This window comes from Mobula birostris, chromosome 1 (assembly GCF_030028105.1).
Source record: "Mobula birostris isolate sMobBir1 chromosome 1, sMobBir1.hap1, whole genome shotgun sequence".
In the NCBI taxonomy this organism is placed as follows: Eukaryota; Metazoa; Chordata; class Chondrichthyes; order Myliobatiformes; family Myliobatidae; genus Mobula; species Mobula birostris.
This window is the reverse complement of record NC_092370.1, coordinates 171889279-171907452: the sequence shown is the minus strand read 5'-3', so window position 1 is coordinate 171907452 and position 18174 is coordinate 171889279. Positions and strand designations below refer to the sequence as shown.

At 40.3% G+C, this 18174-nt stretch overlaps 1 protein-coding gene across 10 annotated transcripts in view; it reads left to right on the top strand.

Moving 5' to 3' along the window:
* Positions 1-18174, top strand: part of LOC140201653 (spectrin beta chain, non-erythrocytic 1-like) — a 325497-nt gene that overhangs the window by 264087 nt on the left and 43236 nt on the right. For all 10 annotated transcript variants that reach the window (XR_011886936.1, XM_072266114.1, XM_072266104.1 and 7 more), the window contains 2 exons: positions 7998-8119; positions 9671-9749. Coding sequence is in view for 9 of the 10 variants with exons in the window: in XM_072266114.1 (XP_072122215.1) it covers positions 7998-8119; positions 9671-9749 (201 nt within the window). In the remaining variant the exon portion in view is untranslated. The remainder of the gene's footprint in view (positions 1-7997; positions 8120-9670; positions 9750-18174) is intronic.

Sequence of the window (18174 nt, the reverse complement as noted above, 5' to 3'; positions counted from 1 at the left end):
GCGTCTTTCAGTGATGAAAGCATTGCTGTCTTTTGTTTAGACTAAAGTGCTGCAATCTACTTTTTTTAAATATCTGATTCCATCCATGTTTGGGCTTTAAATAGCAGACACAAATAACTTCATTTTGCCCCTTTAGAACACTTGCTGACTTTGATTAATCACTTCATACAAAATACTCGGTGCTGTTCAGAAGTGCACTTAAAAAAACAACATGCACTTCTGGACTGCATTTGGATTTTGGAGTTTGAAGAGGGAATATACTAACTTTGTCATTTATTGACCGTAAGACCATAAGGTATAGGAGCAGAATTAGGTCTTTTGGCCCATCGAGTCTGCTCTTCCATTTCATCATGGCTGAACCGATTTTCCTCTCAGCCCCAATCTCCTGCCTTCTCCATGTATCCCTTCATGCCCTGACCAACCAAGAATCTATCAACCTCTGCCTTAAATATAGATAAACACTTGGCCTCCACAGCTGCCTGTGGCAAAGTATTTCACAGATTCACCACTCTCTGGCTAAAGAAATTTCTCCCATCTGTGTTTCAAAAAGGATGCCCCTCTATTCTAGGGCTGTGTCTTCTGTTCTGAGACTGTCCCATCATCCTCTCCACATCCACTAGACACTAGACTCTAGAATACTACAGCACAGGACAGGCCCTTCGGCCCTCGATGTTGTGCCGACCCATATATTCCTTAAAAACTACGTACTAAACCCACACTACCCCGTAACCCTCTATTTTTCTTTCATCCACGTGCCTGTCCAAGGGCTCTTAAATACCCCTAATGTTTTAGCCTCCACTCTATCAGAACCTTTCACCATTCAACAGGTTTCTATGAGGTCACACCTCATTCTTCTGAATTCGTGAATACAGACCCTGAGCCATCAAATGCTCTTCACATGACAAGCCATTCAATCCTGGAAACATTTTCGTGAACCACCTCTGAACCCTCTCCAGTTTCAGCACATCTTTTCGAAGCTAAGGGGCCCAAAGCTGCTCATAATACTCCAAATGAGGCCTCACCCATGCTTTATAAAGCCCAACATTACATCATTGCTTTTATATTCTAGTTTAAAAGAGTTTAAAAGCAAGCAGAGTTGAAAAGGTGATGGTTATTTCTTCAGCGGCTTGAACGAGGCACGACTGCGCAAGTGTGTGGAGGTTGGCCAGTTAGAACAGCGGGAAGAGTTTAAAAGTGAGCAGAGTTGAAAAGGGGATAGTTATTTCTTCAGCAGTTTGAACAGGACACGACTACGCAAGCGCGTGGAGGTCGGCCAGTGAGAACAGTGGGAAGAGTTTAAAAAGAAGACAGGTTTACAGAGTGGGCATCAGAGTAGTGGGAGACAGAGTAGGAAGGCTTTGGCTCAACGGGGCTTCGGCGATAAAGGGTCGAGGCGAGGTAGGTTTATCTGTTTAGAATACAGACAGAAAGTATATGTGTGAAGCCGGTTTTCTGTGCTTGGTGTCAGATGTGAGAGGTCCTGAAGACTCCCAGCCTCCCAGACGGCCACATCTGCGCCAAGTGTGTCGAGCTGCAACTCCTTAGGGACCGCGTTAGGGAACTGGAGCTCCAGCTCGATGACCTTCATCTAGTCAGGGAGAGTCAGGAGGTTATAGAGAGGAGCTATAGGCAGGTAGTTACTCCGGGGCCTGGGGAGACAGATAAGTGGGTAACAGTCAGGAGAGAGAAGGGCAAGAAGCAGATGCAAGGGAGTACCCCAGTGGCTGTCCCCCTTACCAATAAATATTCCTGTTTGAGTATGGTTTGGGGAGACGGCCTTCCTGGGGGAAGCAACAGTGGTTGCGCCTCTAGCACAGAGTCTGGCCCTGTGGCTCAGAAGGGTAGGGAAAGGAAGAGGATAGCAGCAGTGACAGGGGACTCTATAGGTAGGGGGTCAGACAGGCAATTCTGTGGACACAGGAAAGAAACACAGATGGTAGTTTGCCTCCCAGGTGCCAGGGTCTGGGATGTTTCTGATCACATCCATGATATCCTGAAGTGGGAAGGAGAACAGCCAAAGGTTGTAGTACATATTGGTACAAATGACATAGGTAGGAAAAGGGAGGAGGTCCTGAAAACAGACTACAGGGAGTTAGGAAGGAAGTTGAGAAGCAGGACCTCAAAGGTAGTAATCTTGGGATTACTGTCTGTGTCACGTGACAGTGAGTATAGAAATAGAGTGAGGTGGAGGATAAATGCGTGGCTGAGGGATTGGAGCAGGGGGCAGGGGGCAGGGATTCAGATTTCTGGATCATTGGGACCTCTTCTGGGGCAGGTGTGACCTGTACAAAAAGGACGGGTTGCACTTGAATCTGAGGGGAACCAATATCCTGGCGGGGAGGTTTGCTGAGGCAATTGGGGAGAGTTTAAACTAGAATTGCTGGGGGGTGGGAACCGAACTGAAGTGACGGAGGAAAGGAGGGTTTGCTCACAAATAGAGAAAGCTTGGATACAGTGTGAGAGGGAGGATAGGCATGTGATAGAGAAGGGGCGCACTCAGACCGATGGTTTGAGATGCGTCTATTTTAATGCGAGGAGTATTATGAATAAAGTGGATGAGGTTAGAGTGTGGATCAGCACTTGGAGCTATGATGTTGTGGCCATTACAGAGACTTGGATGGTACAAGGGCAGAAATCAAGTGCCATGCTTTAGATGTTTCAGAAAGGACAGGGAGGGAGGTGAAAGAGGTGGGGGCATGACACTGTTGATCAGAGATAGTGTCACAGCTGCAGAAAAGGAGAAAGGCACGGAGGGATTATCTACGGAGTCTCTGTGGGTGGACGTTAGGAATAGGAAGGGGTCAATAACTCTACTGGGTGTTCTTTATAGACCACCCAATAGTAACAGGGACATCGAGGAGCAGATAGGGAGATGGATTCTAGAAAGGAGTAATAATAATAGGGTTGTTGTGGTGGGAGATTTTAATTTCCCAAATATAGATTGGCATCTTCCTAGAGTGAGGGGTTTAGATGGTGTGGAGTTTGTTAGGTGTGTTCAGGAAGGTTTCTTGACACAATATGTAGATAAGCCTACAAGAGGAGAGGCTGTACTTGATCCGGTATTGGGAAATGAACCTGGTCAGGTGTCAGATCTCTCAGTGAGAGAGCATTTTGAAGACAGTGATCACAATTTTACCTCCTTTACCATAGATTTGGAGAGAGATAGGAACAGACAAGTTAGGGAAATGTTTAATTAGAGTAAGGGGAAATATGAGGCTATCAGACAGGAAATTGGAAGCATAAATTGGAAACAGATGTTCTCAAGGAAGCATACAGAAGAAATGTGGCAAATGTTCAGGGGATATTTGCGTGGGGTTCTGCATAGATACATTCCAATGAGAGAGAGAAAGGATGGTAGGGTATAGGAACCATGCTGTACAAAGGCTGTTGTAAATCTAGTCAAGAAGAAAAGAAGAGCTTATGAAACGTTCAAAAACTAGGTAATGATGGAGATCTCGAAGACTACAAGGCTAGCAGGAAGGAGCTTAAGAATGAAATTAGGAGAGCCAGAAGGGGCCATGAGAAGATGTTGGCGGACAGGATTAAGGAAAACCCCAAGGCATTCTACAAGCATGTGAAGAGCAAGAGGATAAGACGTGAGAGAATAGGACCAATCAAGTGTAACACTGGAAAAGTGTGAGTGGAGCCGGAGGAGATAGCAGAGGTACCTAATAAATACTTTGCTTCAGTGTTCACTACAGAAAAGGATCTTGGCGATTGTAGGGATGACTTGCAGCAGAGTAAAAAGTTTGAGTATGTAGATATTAAGGAAGAGGATGTGCTGGAGCTTTTGGAAAGCATCAAGTTGGATAAGTCACCGGGACTGGATGATGGGATGTACCCCAGGCTACTATGGGAAGCGAGGGAGGAGATTGCTGAGACTCTGGCGATGATCTTTGCATCATCAATGAGGGCAGGAGAGGTTCCGGAGGATTGGAAGGTTGCCGATGTTGTTCCCTTATTCAAGAAAGAGAGTAGGGATAGCCTAGGAAATTATAGACCAGTGAGTCTTACTTCAGTGGTTGGTAAGTTGATAGAGAAGATCCTGAGAGGCAGGATTTATGAACATTTGGAGAGGCATAATATGATTAGGAATAGTCAGCATGGCTTTGTCAAAAGCAGGTCATGCCTTACGAGCCTGATTGAACTTTTTGAGGATGTGACTAAACACATTGATGAAGGTAGAGCAGTAGATGTAGTGTATATGAATTTTTGCAAGGCATTTAATAAGGTAACTCATGCAAGGCTTATTGAGAAAGTAATAAGGCATGGGATCCAAGGAGACATTGCTTTGTGGATCCAGAACTGGCTTGCCCACAGAAGGCAAAGAGTGGTTATAGATGGGTTATTTCCTGCATGGAGGTCGGTGACCAATGGTGTGACTCTGGGACCCCTACTCTCTGTGATTTTTATAAGTGTCCTGGATGAAGAAGTGGAGGGATGGGTTAATAAATTTGCTGATGAAACAAAGGTTGGGCGTGTTGTGAATAGTGTGGAGGGCTGTCAGAGGTTACAGCGGGACATTGATAGGATGCAAAACTGGGCTGAGAAGTGGCAGTTGGAGTTCAACCCAGATAAGTTTGAGGTGGTTCATTTTGGTAGGTCAAATATGATGGAAGAATATAGTATTAATGGCAAGACTCTTGGCAGTGTGGAGGATCAGAGGGATCTTGGGATCCGAGTCCATAGGATACTCAAAGCTGCTACGCAGGTTGACTCTGTGGTTAAGAGGGCATACGGAGCATTGACCTTCATCAATCACGGGATTGAACTTAAGAGCTGAGAGGTAATGTTGCAGCTATATAGGACCCTAGTCAGACCCCACTTGGAGTACTGTGCTCAATTCTGGTTGCCTCACTACAGGAAGTATGTGGAAACCATAGAAAGGGTGCAGAGGAGATTTACAAGAATGTTGCCTGGATTGGGGAGCATGCCTTATGAGAATAGGTTGAGTGAACTCAGCCTTTTCTCCTTGGAGCGAGGGAGGATGAGAGGTGACCTGATAGAGGTGTATAAGATGATGAGATGATTGATTGTGTGGATAGTCAGAGGCTTTTTCCAAGGGCTGAAGTGGCTAGCACAAGAGGGCACAGTTTTAGGGTGCTTGGAAGTAGGTACAGAGGAGATGTCAGGGGTAAGTTTTTTTATGCAGACTTTAGTGAATGCGTGGAATGGGCTTCCAGCGGTGGTGGTGGAGGTGGAAACAATAGGGTCTTTTAAGAGACTCCTGGATGGATACATGGAGCTTAGAAAAATAGAGGGCTATGGGTAAGGCTAGGTAGCTCTAGGGTAAGGACATGTTCAGCACAGCTTTGTGGGTTGAAGGGCCTGTATTGTGCTGTAGATTTTCTATGTTTCCTCTTGAAATGAATGTTAACATCGTATTTGCTTTTCTCACCACAGACGCAACCTGCAAATGAATCATTAGGGAATTCTGCACAAGGACTCCCAAATCCCTTTGTACCTCAGTTTTTCGTATTTTCTCTCCATTTAGAAAATAGTCAGCACTTTCACTTCTTCTACCAAAGTGCATGACCATACACTCCCCAGCATTGTGTTCCATCTGCCACATTTTTGCCCATTCTCCTAATTTGTCTAAGTCCTTCTGTAGCCTACTTCCTCAAAACTACCTGCCCCTCCAACTATCTTCATATCATCTATAGTCTTTGCAACAAAGCCATCAATTTCATCATCTAAATCATTAACATATAATGCAAAAAAATTGGTCTCAACACAGACCCCTGTTCAACACTACTAGTCACCATCTGCCAACCAGATAAGGGTCCCTTTGTTCCCTGTCCTTGCCTCCTGTCAATCAGCCACTGTTTTATTCATGCTAGAATCTTTCCTGTAAAACCGTGGGGTCATGGAAATTTTTACAGTATTGCTGCCAGTTCCTGAATGACTCACTTCTGGCACTGATTTCCTTGGCCAGCTGTGCTGTGGGAGACCTGACGCAGATTCGTACCCTAGTTTTCTTGTAATTGTGGCCTGTTAATCATCTGTGAGCTTAATTTCTCCAACTTCTGTAGCCTTGCCTTTATAGTTGCCAAAGTCTTGGCTTGAGTATTCCTTTCCTAAAACCTTGCATACTCAACTGTTTTTTCTCTATTTTACAATACTCTTAAAATTTAATTCTTTCACCGAGCTGCTCTTGCTTGTAGGGTAGTGTCCAATGTTGTGTTATAATAGTGCCTTGAGATGTTCTGCTATATTAAAAAAAACTTAAATGCATGTATTGCTAGTTATAGATCCATATGTCTGTGGACACTGGGTTGGGAACCCCTATTCTAGATGTTGCTTTGGTTTTATAGACAAATACATAGCTGTAAATCCATTACTTTCTTTAAATGTACTTGTTCCCTTTAATTCCTCCAACTTCCTGCTGGCTTCCATAATCACCTGGTCCACATTTACTGGAGATTATGCTTATGCGGTTCACCAGATTGTGCAGTACTTTGCAAAAGTCTTCAGCACCCTAGATTTTTTTGATATGGGTTTCAGATGGTATGGCCTCCATGGGGCCCTGATCTCAAAATCATTGTGGCTTTCTGGGATTACCTGGAGAGACAGAAGCAAGTGAGACAGCCAAAGTCTGCAGAAGAACTGTAGCAAGTTCTTCAAGGTGCTTGGAACAACTGACTAACCGATTTTCTTATAAAACTGCATAACAGTGTAGTGTACCTAAGAGAACTGGAAACAAGAGAAAATCTGCAGATGCTGGAAATCCAAACAGCACACACAAAATGCTGGAGGAACTCAGCAGGCCAGGCAGCCATTTATGGAAAAGAGTAGAGTTGATGCTTCTTTGTTTCTAATTCTCCTACTTTACTCTTTCTCTTCCTCTTGACAGTTGATACATGCTTGTTGGGATTGAATCATTTAAGCTACAATGACCTCACAAGGAGTGAATTAGCCTTTTTAAATAGTGCTTATCTGTTGTTTGACCGAGAACTCGCCAACAACTCTGTTGTACCAATTACAACGATTTCTTTTTCAGAAATCTTGTTTCTTGAGAATTTCTTTGTTTTTCTGATAGACCATTTGAAGCTGAACACAAATATAATTTTAGACTACTCATATCAAGTAGAAATTTTGAGAAACAAGAAATTAACTTTTATTGGATATAATGTGCTTAATTACATAATGGTGCTGACACTTTGCAATAGTTCAACAGAGCCAAAAATGTTTTTTTTTGATGATTTTCATTTGTCCTCAGTATCTGAGACTTTTTGCTTAAGTGTCCAGCAATAATCAGCCAGCATTGATGGATTCCAGTTGCCCTGATACAGTTTCTCCACAAACTCAATGCAGGGAAGAAGTCTAAATGGGAATGCAGGAAATGAATCTTCAGTGACATGTTGTTCTCGCGGTTTAGTATGCTTGAAGCATGTCATCAACCAGCCGCATGTAGTTTGATGCATTGTAGTTGGCAAGAAAATTTTCAACGGTATTGTTGAATGGCTTCCATTTGATTTTCTCCAGTTCCACTAGAAGTTATTCGAATTGCTTGTCATTGATGACCTGTTTGATTTGTGGACCAACAAAGATGGCTTCCTTAGTTTTGACATCAGTTATTCTGGGAAACAGCTATTGAAATCTTTTGTGGAAATTTAGAGCCTTTCTTTAACCTGTCCTACCATGCACCATTTGCCCTGCCTAAGCATGCCTGGACAAGATAGAAAACTCTTCAGCTTACATTGTGGACAAGATTTTAATTGACTTGAATTATGAACTAAAATAACAAATATCGGCAAGTTCAAAAAAAGGAATGGCGTATGATATTGAAATTTCATGGTGATTTTCATGATCAGCAACCCAAAATCCATATGATAATTACCCAAAGTATTTGTTGTCCACTGTAAAATAATGAAAATAATTTTATACCAAAGAATTTCCTGCAATGTCTTTGGTATTTTTCTGAAATCATAATTATTCTTTTGTGACTTTGCAGAACATTCAATATGATATACATTTATGCTGTTTCTGTCTTATAGTTGGAGTTACTGGACATTCAGAAAAGACAAGAAGCTGCCAGGCAGAGCAAGGAAGCCCAAGTAGAGCCTGAGGCACAACTAGATCCTGAACAAAAGATACCTGATGCAACTCATGAAGAGAAGTGAGTATTAATATTCCGGGTGGCAACTTTGTAGTTTCTGTAGAAATTGATGTCAAGGAATGTAGGGAAAGGATTAGGTATGGAAAGTGGTTGTAGCTCTGTTGAGGATGACATTTCTAAACCAAATCCTGATTTTTGACTTGCCTCCTCCTGTCAAAAATAGGTTTACTGCCCACCAGCTGAATGAGCCCATCTCTTTCTGGATAGTGTCACTTATATAATGTAGCTTCAAGGAGACACATCTTTTACATTGCGAAGTGATTCACATTGGAAGGTCAAATTTGAAAGCAAAATCCAGGGTTAATAGCAGGATCTTTAGCAGTCTGGAGGAACAGATCTTGAGGTTCTTATCCATAGATCCCTCAAAGTTTCCACTTAAGTTGATAGGGTTGTTATGGTGTGTTGGCCTTCTATACTCAAAGGATTGAGTTCAAAAGCTGAAAGTTAATGTTGCAGCTCTATAAACCCCAGTTAGACCACACTTGGAATATTATGTCCAGTTCAGTCTACCTTATTACAGGAAGAATATGGAAGCTTTAGAGCGAGTGCAGAAGATTTATCAGGATTTGCCAGGATCGGAGAGAGTACGGTAGAACAGAGGGATCTGGGAATATAGATCCTTAATTGCTAAATATGGCATCACAGGAAGATATGGTCATAAAGAGTCATTTTGGTACACTGGCCTTCATAAATCAGAATATTGCATACCGGAGTTGGGATGTTATGTGAAAGTTGTATAAGATGTTGGTGATGCCAAATTTGGAGTACTGTGTGCAGTTCTGGTCACCTACCTATAGAAAAAAATATCAATAAGATTGAAAGAGCTCGGAGAAAATTTGCAAGGGTTTTGCTGGGACTTGAGTTTCAGGGGAAAATTAATATGTTAGGACTTTTTTCCCTAGAGAAGAGGAAAATAAGGGGAAATTTAACAGAATTATACAGAATTATGAGAGATATTGATAGGATAAATGCAAGCAGAATTTTTTTCACTGAGATTGGGAGAGAGTTCAACTAGAGTTCATAGGTTAAGGGTGAAAGGTGAAATATTTAAGGGCAGCCTGAAGAGGAACTTCTTTGCTCAGAGGATGGTGAGAATGTGGAATGACCTGTCAGCAGAAATAATGGAAGGGGTTTGATTACAACATTTAAGAGAAGTTTGGATGGGTACATTGGTATTGAAGGTTATAGTCCGGGTGTGGATTGATGGGGCTAGGCAGTATAACAGTTCAACACAGACTAGATGGGCCGAAGGGCCTGTTTCCATCCGGTAGTATTCTATAAGACTATGTCACTAAAACAAGTCATAGTGTTGTAGAGCACAGAACTGTGCCTGTCACTTACCAGGTCCATGCCGATATTATTGTCAATGTACACCAATTCCAATCGCCTGAATTAGGACTTTTCCTAAAATCTGATCAATTCTACTGTATTTTGATGTTAAGCACATAACCTTTTGAAAGTAATTTTGTTTATTTTCTTTTCAGACATAAAACACAGAATAGAAATGTTCCAGAGCCATGTTGATAGATAACACTTTCTCCTTTCCCTTAGGGCACAGAAAGAGGGGTGGAACATGGAAGTTCAGGAGGCAGCAGAAATAACCCCTCATGTAACAGAAGAACCATCACTGGTCAGTTACCAATCTAAATTCTGTCATAGTTCTCATCGTTTCAAGGCAACCTAGAGTGCCAACCGTCATCCTCTCTCAGCCCCTCTTGTTTTGGCGGTTTGTCCTTTATTTTAATCTTTCACCTATTTTCCTCAGCTACAAGAGTGTTTTAAAATTTAAAGAAAAGATGATGACCATGCAGCGATAAAAATTAAAAATGAAAATAAATGGGAATGATTCTCTGAATTGGACACCGATGCCTTCAGAACAAGAATTTGTCTTGGTTGGTAGCCAAAGCCCTGGCATTGTATTAGCTGCCCATTATGTGCTCTGCCTAATATCCAGTTCCATTCTTGCCTGCTTTAATTTACCATCCAAGATGAATTTCCACCCTGATTATTGCACTCAAGTTGGGGGTATGATGAATAATGAAGATAAAGCATCCCCCAAGAAATTTATATTATCATCAGTAAGTTGCATAATTGTGGAAACATAACCTACAGCAGCTCCAGCCAGATGCATAGCCTCCTCATATATGTGAGATGTATCTTATTCCATTTCATATATATGAGAATGCATAGTGGTTATAAAATTTGAGTTAATTCTATATACTGGTCACTAAGTGTGGTGCCTGTGTTATATCCATGCTGCATTTAGATCTTTATTGCTCTGTGTGGGTTTTTACATTTGTAACTGGATTTCCATAATTCATCTTTTTACTTTACCTACAATAATGGCAGGGAAATATCTGCCAGTCAGTTGGGTTTTAACTGAAGTCCACGAATGAGGGAGGAAATGTCCACTGTAAATTATCTCTATTTACCCCCTTTCACAAGAAAGCTCATTGGACACCAGCCGTCTTTTGCACCAGCTATAGCATGTCAATGGTCACAGGTGTGACCCCATACAATATCTGTTTGGGCTACAGGGCACTTTGTCTCTACTGTTGTGCTAAGCAGTTGCCCTTAATTTATAACGCAGCTTGCAGGAAGTATTTTAGGCATGTTCCTAATTTAGTTAATTCATCAATGAAATCTGGCAGGATTTGTGACTTCATTTTGTTAACCTTTGAAATACTTCTGCCATTAATTTCATTATCCTCCTGCAGGGAGTTTCCAAAAATTGCTGCTAGAAATGCTTGGTGGTAATGCCCAGCACGTGACCTGACGCGAGAGTCCCAGTGATCACTATGGCTGGTCTCCCAGGACCAGGCTTTCCCACTTCAGCTGTGCTGCTGCAAAGAATGTCCCCCAAATGCAGGATTCTCGATTTCAAAACCTGTGGCAATGGGGAACTCTATTCAGAGGGAATGAAGGTGCATGGTTGGACCAAGCACTATCCAAAGGAAGGAGAAAAAGACTGCAGCCAGCTAAGTCCAGGCTTCCTACCATTCTCTGACTCAGCCACAAAGTAGCCAAATACTGTAAATACTTCTAAGCTGTTTGGCTATTGTCAAGCTAATTGTTTCTAAATTATGATATTATCTAAATCATGTAAATGTATAAACCCACTTGTAGTAAAACTGTAGAACAAATTTAAAAATACAAGAAACAAAAATTACAACTGAAAATCTATGAATAAAAGACCTCCTAAGCTCTTCTACTCACTTTTAAACACACTTCATCACTTAGTAATAATTTTGAAAAATAATCTCAAAGTTCATCCCATTCCTTTGACTAAAGTGGAACTGTAAAATGTAAATTTTAAGTAAAATAGCTGCCATACAGCATGTTTAGTGTCACCAATTAGACCATAAGACATTGGAGCAGAATTAGGCCATTCAGCCCATCAAGTCTGCTCACTCTCAACTATCCTCCTGCCTTCTCCCCATACCCTTTCATGCATAGTTTTACCAAGAGTTCATTGAAAGGTATTTTTACACCAAGAGCTTATCAACTAAATGTCCACACTGAGAAAAATACCTCAGGCTTTTGTAACCATTTCGGCCAAGCGGAAACAAAAACAATTTCTTTCCAGGCACAGCCTCCCAATCTGATCTCCATGAAGTTTGCTCCTAAGCATTGAACTGTGTCTCCTGGATTTCTATATTAGCATGGGTATCCCCAGAATTGCAGACTTTGCTCTCACTCATACAGAGTGAAGTTAAGGAATGCTGATGAGTTATGAACATCTCTGTTTGGAGTTCTGGACATTGTATAAGACAATGGAATAAGAAAGAACTGCATCTTGTTTGAATGGAGGTGAATTTTGCATTTTGCATTTTGTGACAGAGAAAGAAAAATCAGGAGACTAACCCCACCTTCACTGCTAACTCAACTGAAAATAATAGTTTTCACAGGAAATGTTAATTATGAAGCAGGAAGTTTCACTTAACTGACAATAGTTATAAATCCACATGGTGCAGTGCCTCATGGATATAACAGTTTTGGCATTAACTGAGGGAGACCAATCAAAACCTGTCAAGAGCATTTACTGTATGTCATATTTTTATAATTCTGTTTCAATAAGAATTCTGCAATGCTCAGCATCTATTTAATCCAAAATTTGGTAGTGTCTACAAAGTGGAGGTCAAATTATGAGATTCTTTAAGAGCAGATTGGTAATCAGTTTGCTAAAATAAAAATGAGAATTACAGCTGATTAAAGTTGCAGTATTCATTTTTCTGGGATTGGTTACTTGAGTAGTGTTTCCATAGTTACACTTACACAACTAAAGCTTGCAGTACCCTTTCATGTTTTATTGTTTAATTTCCAATGATATATCTGAAATATCTAAGAATGATGGTGGTGATCTCCTCTGAGGTGTTACTTTAAAACTGGGCCCAAGTACAAGTGATTCCTGTCTGAATAGAAATATATATATCCGACTTTAATAAATGGGGAGAGGGAGCAAGGTTACTTTTGGTTGCTGTGCAAAAGTATGAATGCAGCTTGAAAAATTCACATTTTGTCAGTTCTGTTGATATTATGTCAAAATGAATCAATCAAATTCTGTTTCTGTCTTCACTGGTTCAGAGCAACCAGAGGAAATTTCCATTACCACTCTGAGCTTGCTTTGTTGAAGATGTCATTGATTGAGGGGAAGGGGAAATGGTACTGCAGCTTTAAAGGTTATTTGAGTCCAAGAAGATTTATTTTTCCTCTCTGTGAAACTTGTCTGTGGGATATTTTTTGTTAACACAACCAAATTAGTGATTCCTGCAAGAGATTATGGAAAATTGTTCCATTCCAAAACCAATGCTGACCAATGTACTACTGTACTTCATGCAGATGAAATGCTTTTGATAGTACACCAAAGTGGTTGATTGAATCGGTAGGTACAAATAGGTGTGATAGAATGATTGCCAAGTGTAGATTTTTAAAATTCGTTTGCACACCATGTTGGAAATACCTTCATATTTGGTAATGAGACTCGTCATAGCAACCACAGTTCCTGTTGAATCAGTACCCTTTGGTTTCCTGCTCTCAGTCTGCCTTGCTTTGTCTTGCATAACAGTCTATTGTCTTGGGATGGCTTTTGCTCCAGATTAACCAAGTAACATTATCATTGCTGGCTCTGCTTGTATTTTTATAATATGACAAGCAATAATGAAGATTTTGGAGAAATGGCTTTGTTCATTTCACTCAGACTTAGTGCAAGAGTTGTTGGAACAAGAATCTGGTGATTATTTGGGAAATTAATAATAGTGTTATTTGTATTCATTATCCTTCACAAACCATCAGATGCAGACCTGCTTAGCAGTTCCTCAGTGATACAAATGTGATGCAAATTTGTACTTTGCTTTAAGGATTCTCAGGGAAGCATCTCAATAATTTTTGGATATACCAAGTTCAGGAATTCTGGCTTTTTGAGAGATTAGTAGTCTGTCGCTAATTCAGAGATCATGGAAGTGCAGCATTCTGCTCTTCCCAAGATCTGTGAAATGCACTCTAGTGAGGAAGTCAGTCATCAAAGAAAGAGGTGCGATATTGAAGCAGTAATCCACAATGCACACTGGCTTTAAGGTGGGAAACCACAGAGCTGCAGGATCGCTTCATGTGCCATTTTACATTTTGGGAGCATGAAGCAATATGATGGGATGAGGCTGAGGCAAGTACGCATGCTGCAGATATTCTCTTTTTTACAACGGACATACTAAGTTTCAACAGTAGAAGCAGAGTGCACAATGAGTGCAGAATCAATGTTGATGGTTCAGCTATGAAACTGAAAGAGGGAAAGGCATGCTCTTCAAAAGAGTAATGGATATTAAATTTCTGTAAGCATTCTTCTGCTTGTTTTCCTTCACTCAGCAGAATAGTTCCTTAAACCCAGTTTAAGAAAAGCCTTCAATCCATAGAGAAACACTTGGGACTTCATATACTATACTGTACTGTACTGCACACCTTGCTTCAAGAGAAATAACAATAAAATTAAAGCAGCCCTTCCAGCCCAAGGGCAAGTTATAACCAGCAACAAGATTCAAATGGGTGCTTTTGAGACAAATATCAGGGGTGCCAAGAGTTAATAATGTGATCTCAAGCTGTTTTAACTCCAAGATCTTGCCTCCATGTCAGCAAATGTGACTTCATTCTACATCTACTGGTTTTGCAAGCTATGATCACAACAGACCAATTTATGTTTAGACTGGTATCATGCAAAACGGCATCATCGGTCCAATACTCCAATCAATCTTCTTTGTCAAAATGCTGCACTAGTGGAGCTCATCTATTGGGCAAATAGGAAATCGCTAAACCTAATCACGTCAACTTCAGAACCAGGATCACTCCAATCTCAGTCATCAAGTGGCATGATAATGCCATATATGAATGTTCAGGGACCAAGATCAAGTCATTACTGCCTCACTCATGGACAGAAATGAAGGACCACAGCAAAATAACATGCTCAACCAGCTTGCATCTATTAAACAACACAGTTGTCAGACAATGAAGGTCCAGAATGAGATCTGGAACTCGTGGACTACTTCTCCTGACACAGGAGCCACCTCTCAATGGAGACAGACATTGATGATGAAATTCACCATTGCATCAACTGAGGAAAAGTGTGTCTGAAGATTAAGATTTGAAACCTGGCACAATAGCTCATAGTCGTATGACCAGCAGTTAACTAATCCCTCAATACGTTTCTGAGAAATGGACTACGTACTGCAGGCATCTCAAAGCACTAGAAAGGCACCATATCGCTATCTCTGCAAAATTTTCTAAATCCACTGGCAGAATAAGCAAAGCATAGTCAATATCCTGTCCCAGGTCAACATTTCTGTGTTCCACATCCTGATTAAACTCAGACAAATCAGTTGGGCAAACCATGTCATTTGCCTGCCCATCACTAGACCCTGGCACAGATACTTTATTCTGACAGTCATGGGAAGAGATTACCAGCTGGACTTTGGAAACAATTTAAGGATGCTCTCAAAACCTCCTCAAGGAAGTGTCCAACATCCCCACCAGCTTGTGGGAATCTCCGACCCATGACTGCTCAAAATGGAGATGAAGCACTCACCATAGCGCTGAGAATTTTGTTTTATTCTTTGGAACACACCACTTCCAAACTGTGGTAGATTCTACTGTTCCCACATTGGCTTCATCAGACACCTCAGTCTGAAATGAACGCTAGTAAATAAGTGAAAGATGTAGTGATACACTTATGAGTAAGTATATGTGTGTAGGTGTGTAGGGGAATAGGGGATCAGTGCAGGAGAAGCTAGAAACTGTAGAATCAAGGACCACTTCAGCTTTTCCACAGACAAAAAAGAAAGTAAAAATCATACTTTGGCTACTTCTGCTCCAAGTCTAGGCTTCTCTTTGTGTTGTCTTCAGCTGGTATGAAAATCACTGTTCCTTCCTCCCAGTGAGGAGTTAAGATTGAATTTGGAGCATGTTCGTTTAAACAGATCTGCATTCTGCAGAAATGCAGGAAGATTGGTGTCTCTGCTATCTTGTAGACAGAGGGATTGACGCAGCACATTTGCAGGTAAATTACTTGCTGATCAATTCCAATTGCCTATCTGAGCATTTCCATCTGTCAGGTTGGATTAACATTGATCTGCCAGCTAAAAATGCCCTGAATGTGATTTTGTGGTTTCTTTGATTTTGTGATTTCTTGCACCTCCAGCTCACTCACTTACTGTTGATCTTTCAGTGGTGCTAAACGAGATTATAGGCAGAACCTGTTGTGTGTCATGAGGGAGATGAATCGAGGCTGTCCAAGTCTGTATAAATCTGTTTTACAAAGGTTGATTTTACATCACTTTATTTATACTTTACCACAATGAGACACACAAGCCTGTAGAAATGGTGTGAAAATTGGTAATAACTTGCCTTGAAGCTAATGCCATTAAAGTGGTCAATTGTCCAAAGGTCATTTGCTAGATGGAAATTTTCTGTGAGAGATCCATGGAAAGAAATGTGGTCCCAATTTCTTAGTTTAAAAAAAGGGAAAACGAACTCATCCAATCTTTTTGCAACTCTTTAATTCAATGCACTCTATTTCCCCATACATTTTAATATTGTGCTTAAAATGTATTGCTAGTTAGTAACAATATATGGTTGTCAGTAGAAGCAGATTTCAGAAGTGAGGAGTGTGCAGCTTTTACAATATCATGAGTTTACTGAAGGGGTGTGATTTCCAGTAAATGATTCCTTGCTGACATCCTTACTCAAGTATATCAAACTGGATGGTTGATAGCACAAAAGGCATTGAAGCCAAACATGATCCCGATTTAACCAGTGTCCGTATAGGTTTATATCCAAACTGTTCACCAAATGACAGCATAAATAAGCATAGAAAGCTTTTTTTTACTGCTTATTTTCTCTCTCCTTGGGGCAATGTAGCTCAGGCTGAATCAGTTTATTCAGCAAAGTCTTGATCAGACCTTAACTTCCACAACAGCTGCTATTCACCGTGGGATCTACCATACAGAAACAGGCCACTCTGGCAGTGTCTGTGCTCCATGTATGCTTTACTCAACTGAAGTATCAATAATCTCATAAATTCTCTGAATCTCTGAACTAAATATTGTAATAGAAAATTCCTCATACAAGAGCATTCTGCAATCCAGTGGTGATTAGAAAGATACGTAGAAAGTTGCAAATGAAATACTGTATATTCACTGTTAAATTAAATCATATTCAATTTAGAGTGAGATAAATGGCCTGACAAATTATTTCTTGGTTATCACTAAATAAATGCATGGATTACCACCACAGTCCTTCATTATTATCAACGTTGGTCTTCATCTTTTCAGTACAGATAAATGAAATGACATTGGGACAGGAATTTCTCTCAGATCACAATCTTTATGTACAAATTTATGATGAGATGAACAAATGTTGTGTAAACTGAGTCTGGGATTCAAATGATTGTTTTTAACTCCATTGTGTCTTTCATGATTTTACAGCCTTAATTTCCAATATGTCTATTACTTTCGATACATACAGAACTACTTATAATGTTAATTCATATATAAATAGTGCAATAAAACAGACAAACAAAAGTAAAGCATCTATTCAGCTACCAGCTTCAAAAATATTCAAAGGAAAACTGGAAGTTTGCCATTATTGTTTTACATTTCCTGAGGGCAAAATTCCTTGGCCAAAATTAAAATATTCAATAGTTCCTCATCAACCAGTAGATGGTAGTATAGCAAAGCCTAATTTTGGCAGTGATGCAAAAAGGACATTAGTTTCCTTACAAGGAATTGGTTGTGGGTAGATTGAGGTGTGTGTGTGTGTGTGTGTGTGTGTGTGTGTGTGTGTGTGTGTGTGTGTTTTAAACTTTTACTTTGCTTCACAATCAGATTTGAAAGAAAAATATCAAGAAGCAATGCATCAATGAAATCTCTGTACTTTTTCTTTAATTATTGTCAGCATTTTAACGCTGAATGAAATTACAGAAATGGGATTATGTAAATAGTCTCTGCATCTTGAAAGTCTAACTATAAGAATGAAATTTTTATATGTGGAGTTATAAGCTTGTTACTAAGGCTTGTTAACTTTGACTTTGGTCGGTGTCACCAATCACAAATTATTTAACAACCCTTCTCCTTTTCTTATCACCTGCTGTTGTCTAGTCTGTTCTCTAGTACTAGTCTTCGGTCTTAGATTTCTTAATTCCAAAAGTGATTGATTTGATTAATTATAGAATATTAATTAAATGGGCTTAGTACTTTTATTCTCCTCACTGAGTATGAATGGAAGAACAGAAATTCCTCCCATATTGAAACACTAATGTGAGCTTCAGTTAGCAAGCTGTGTTTAACACAAAACATTAATACAACACAAAATTATCCTGCTGACTGCATTGCAGACTGTAATATTGCCTGGGAACTGAGGGTATAAACTCATCCAGATAGCTTTTTCAAACTTATTCTTCATTTTTAACAGTTGTAAACAAAAAGAAAACTGTAGATGCTGTAAAACTGGAATGCAAACAGAAAATGCTGGAAATATACTCAACAGGTCAGGCAGCATCTGTGGCAAGAGAAACA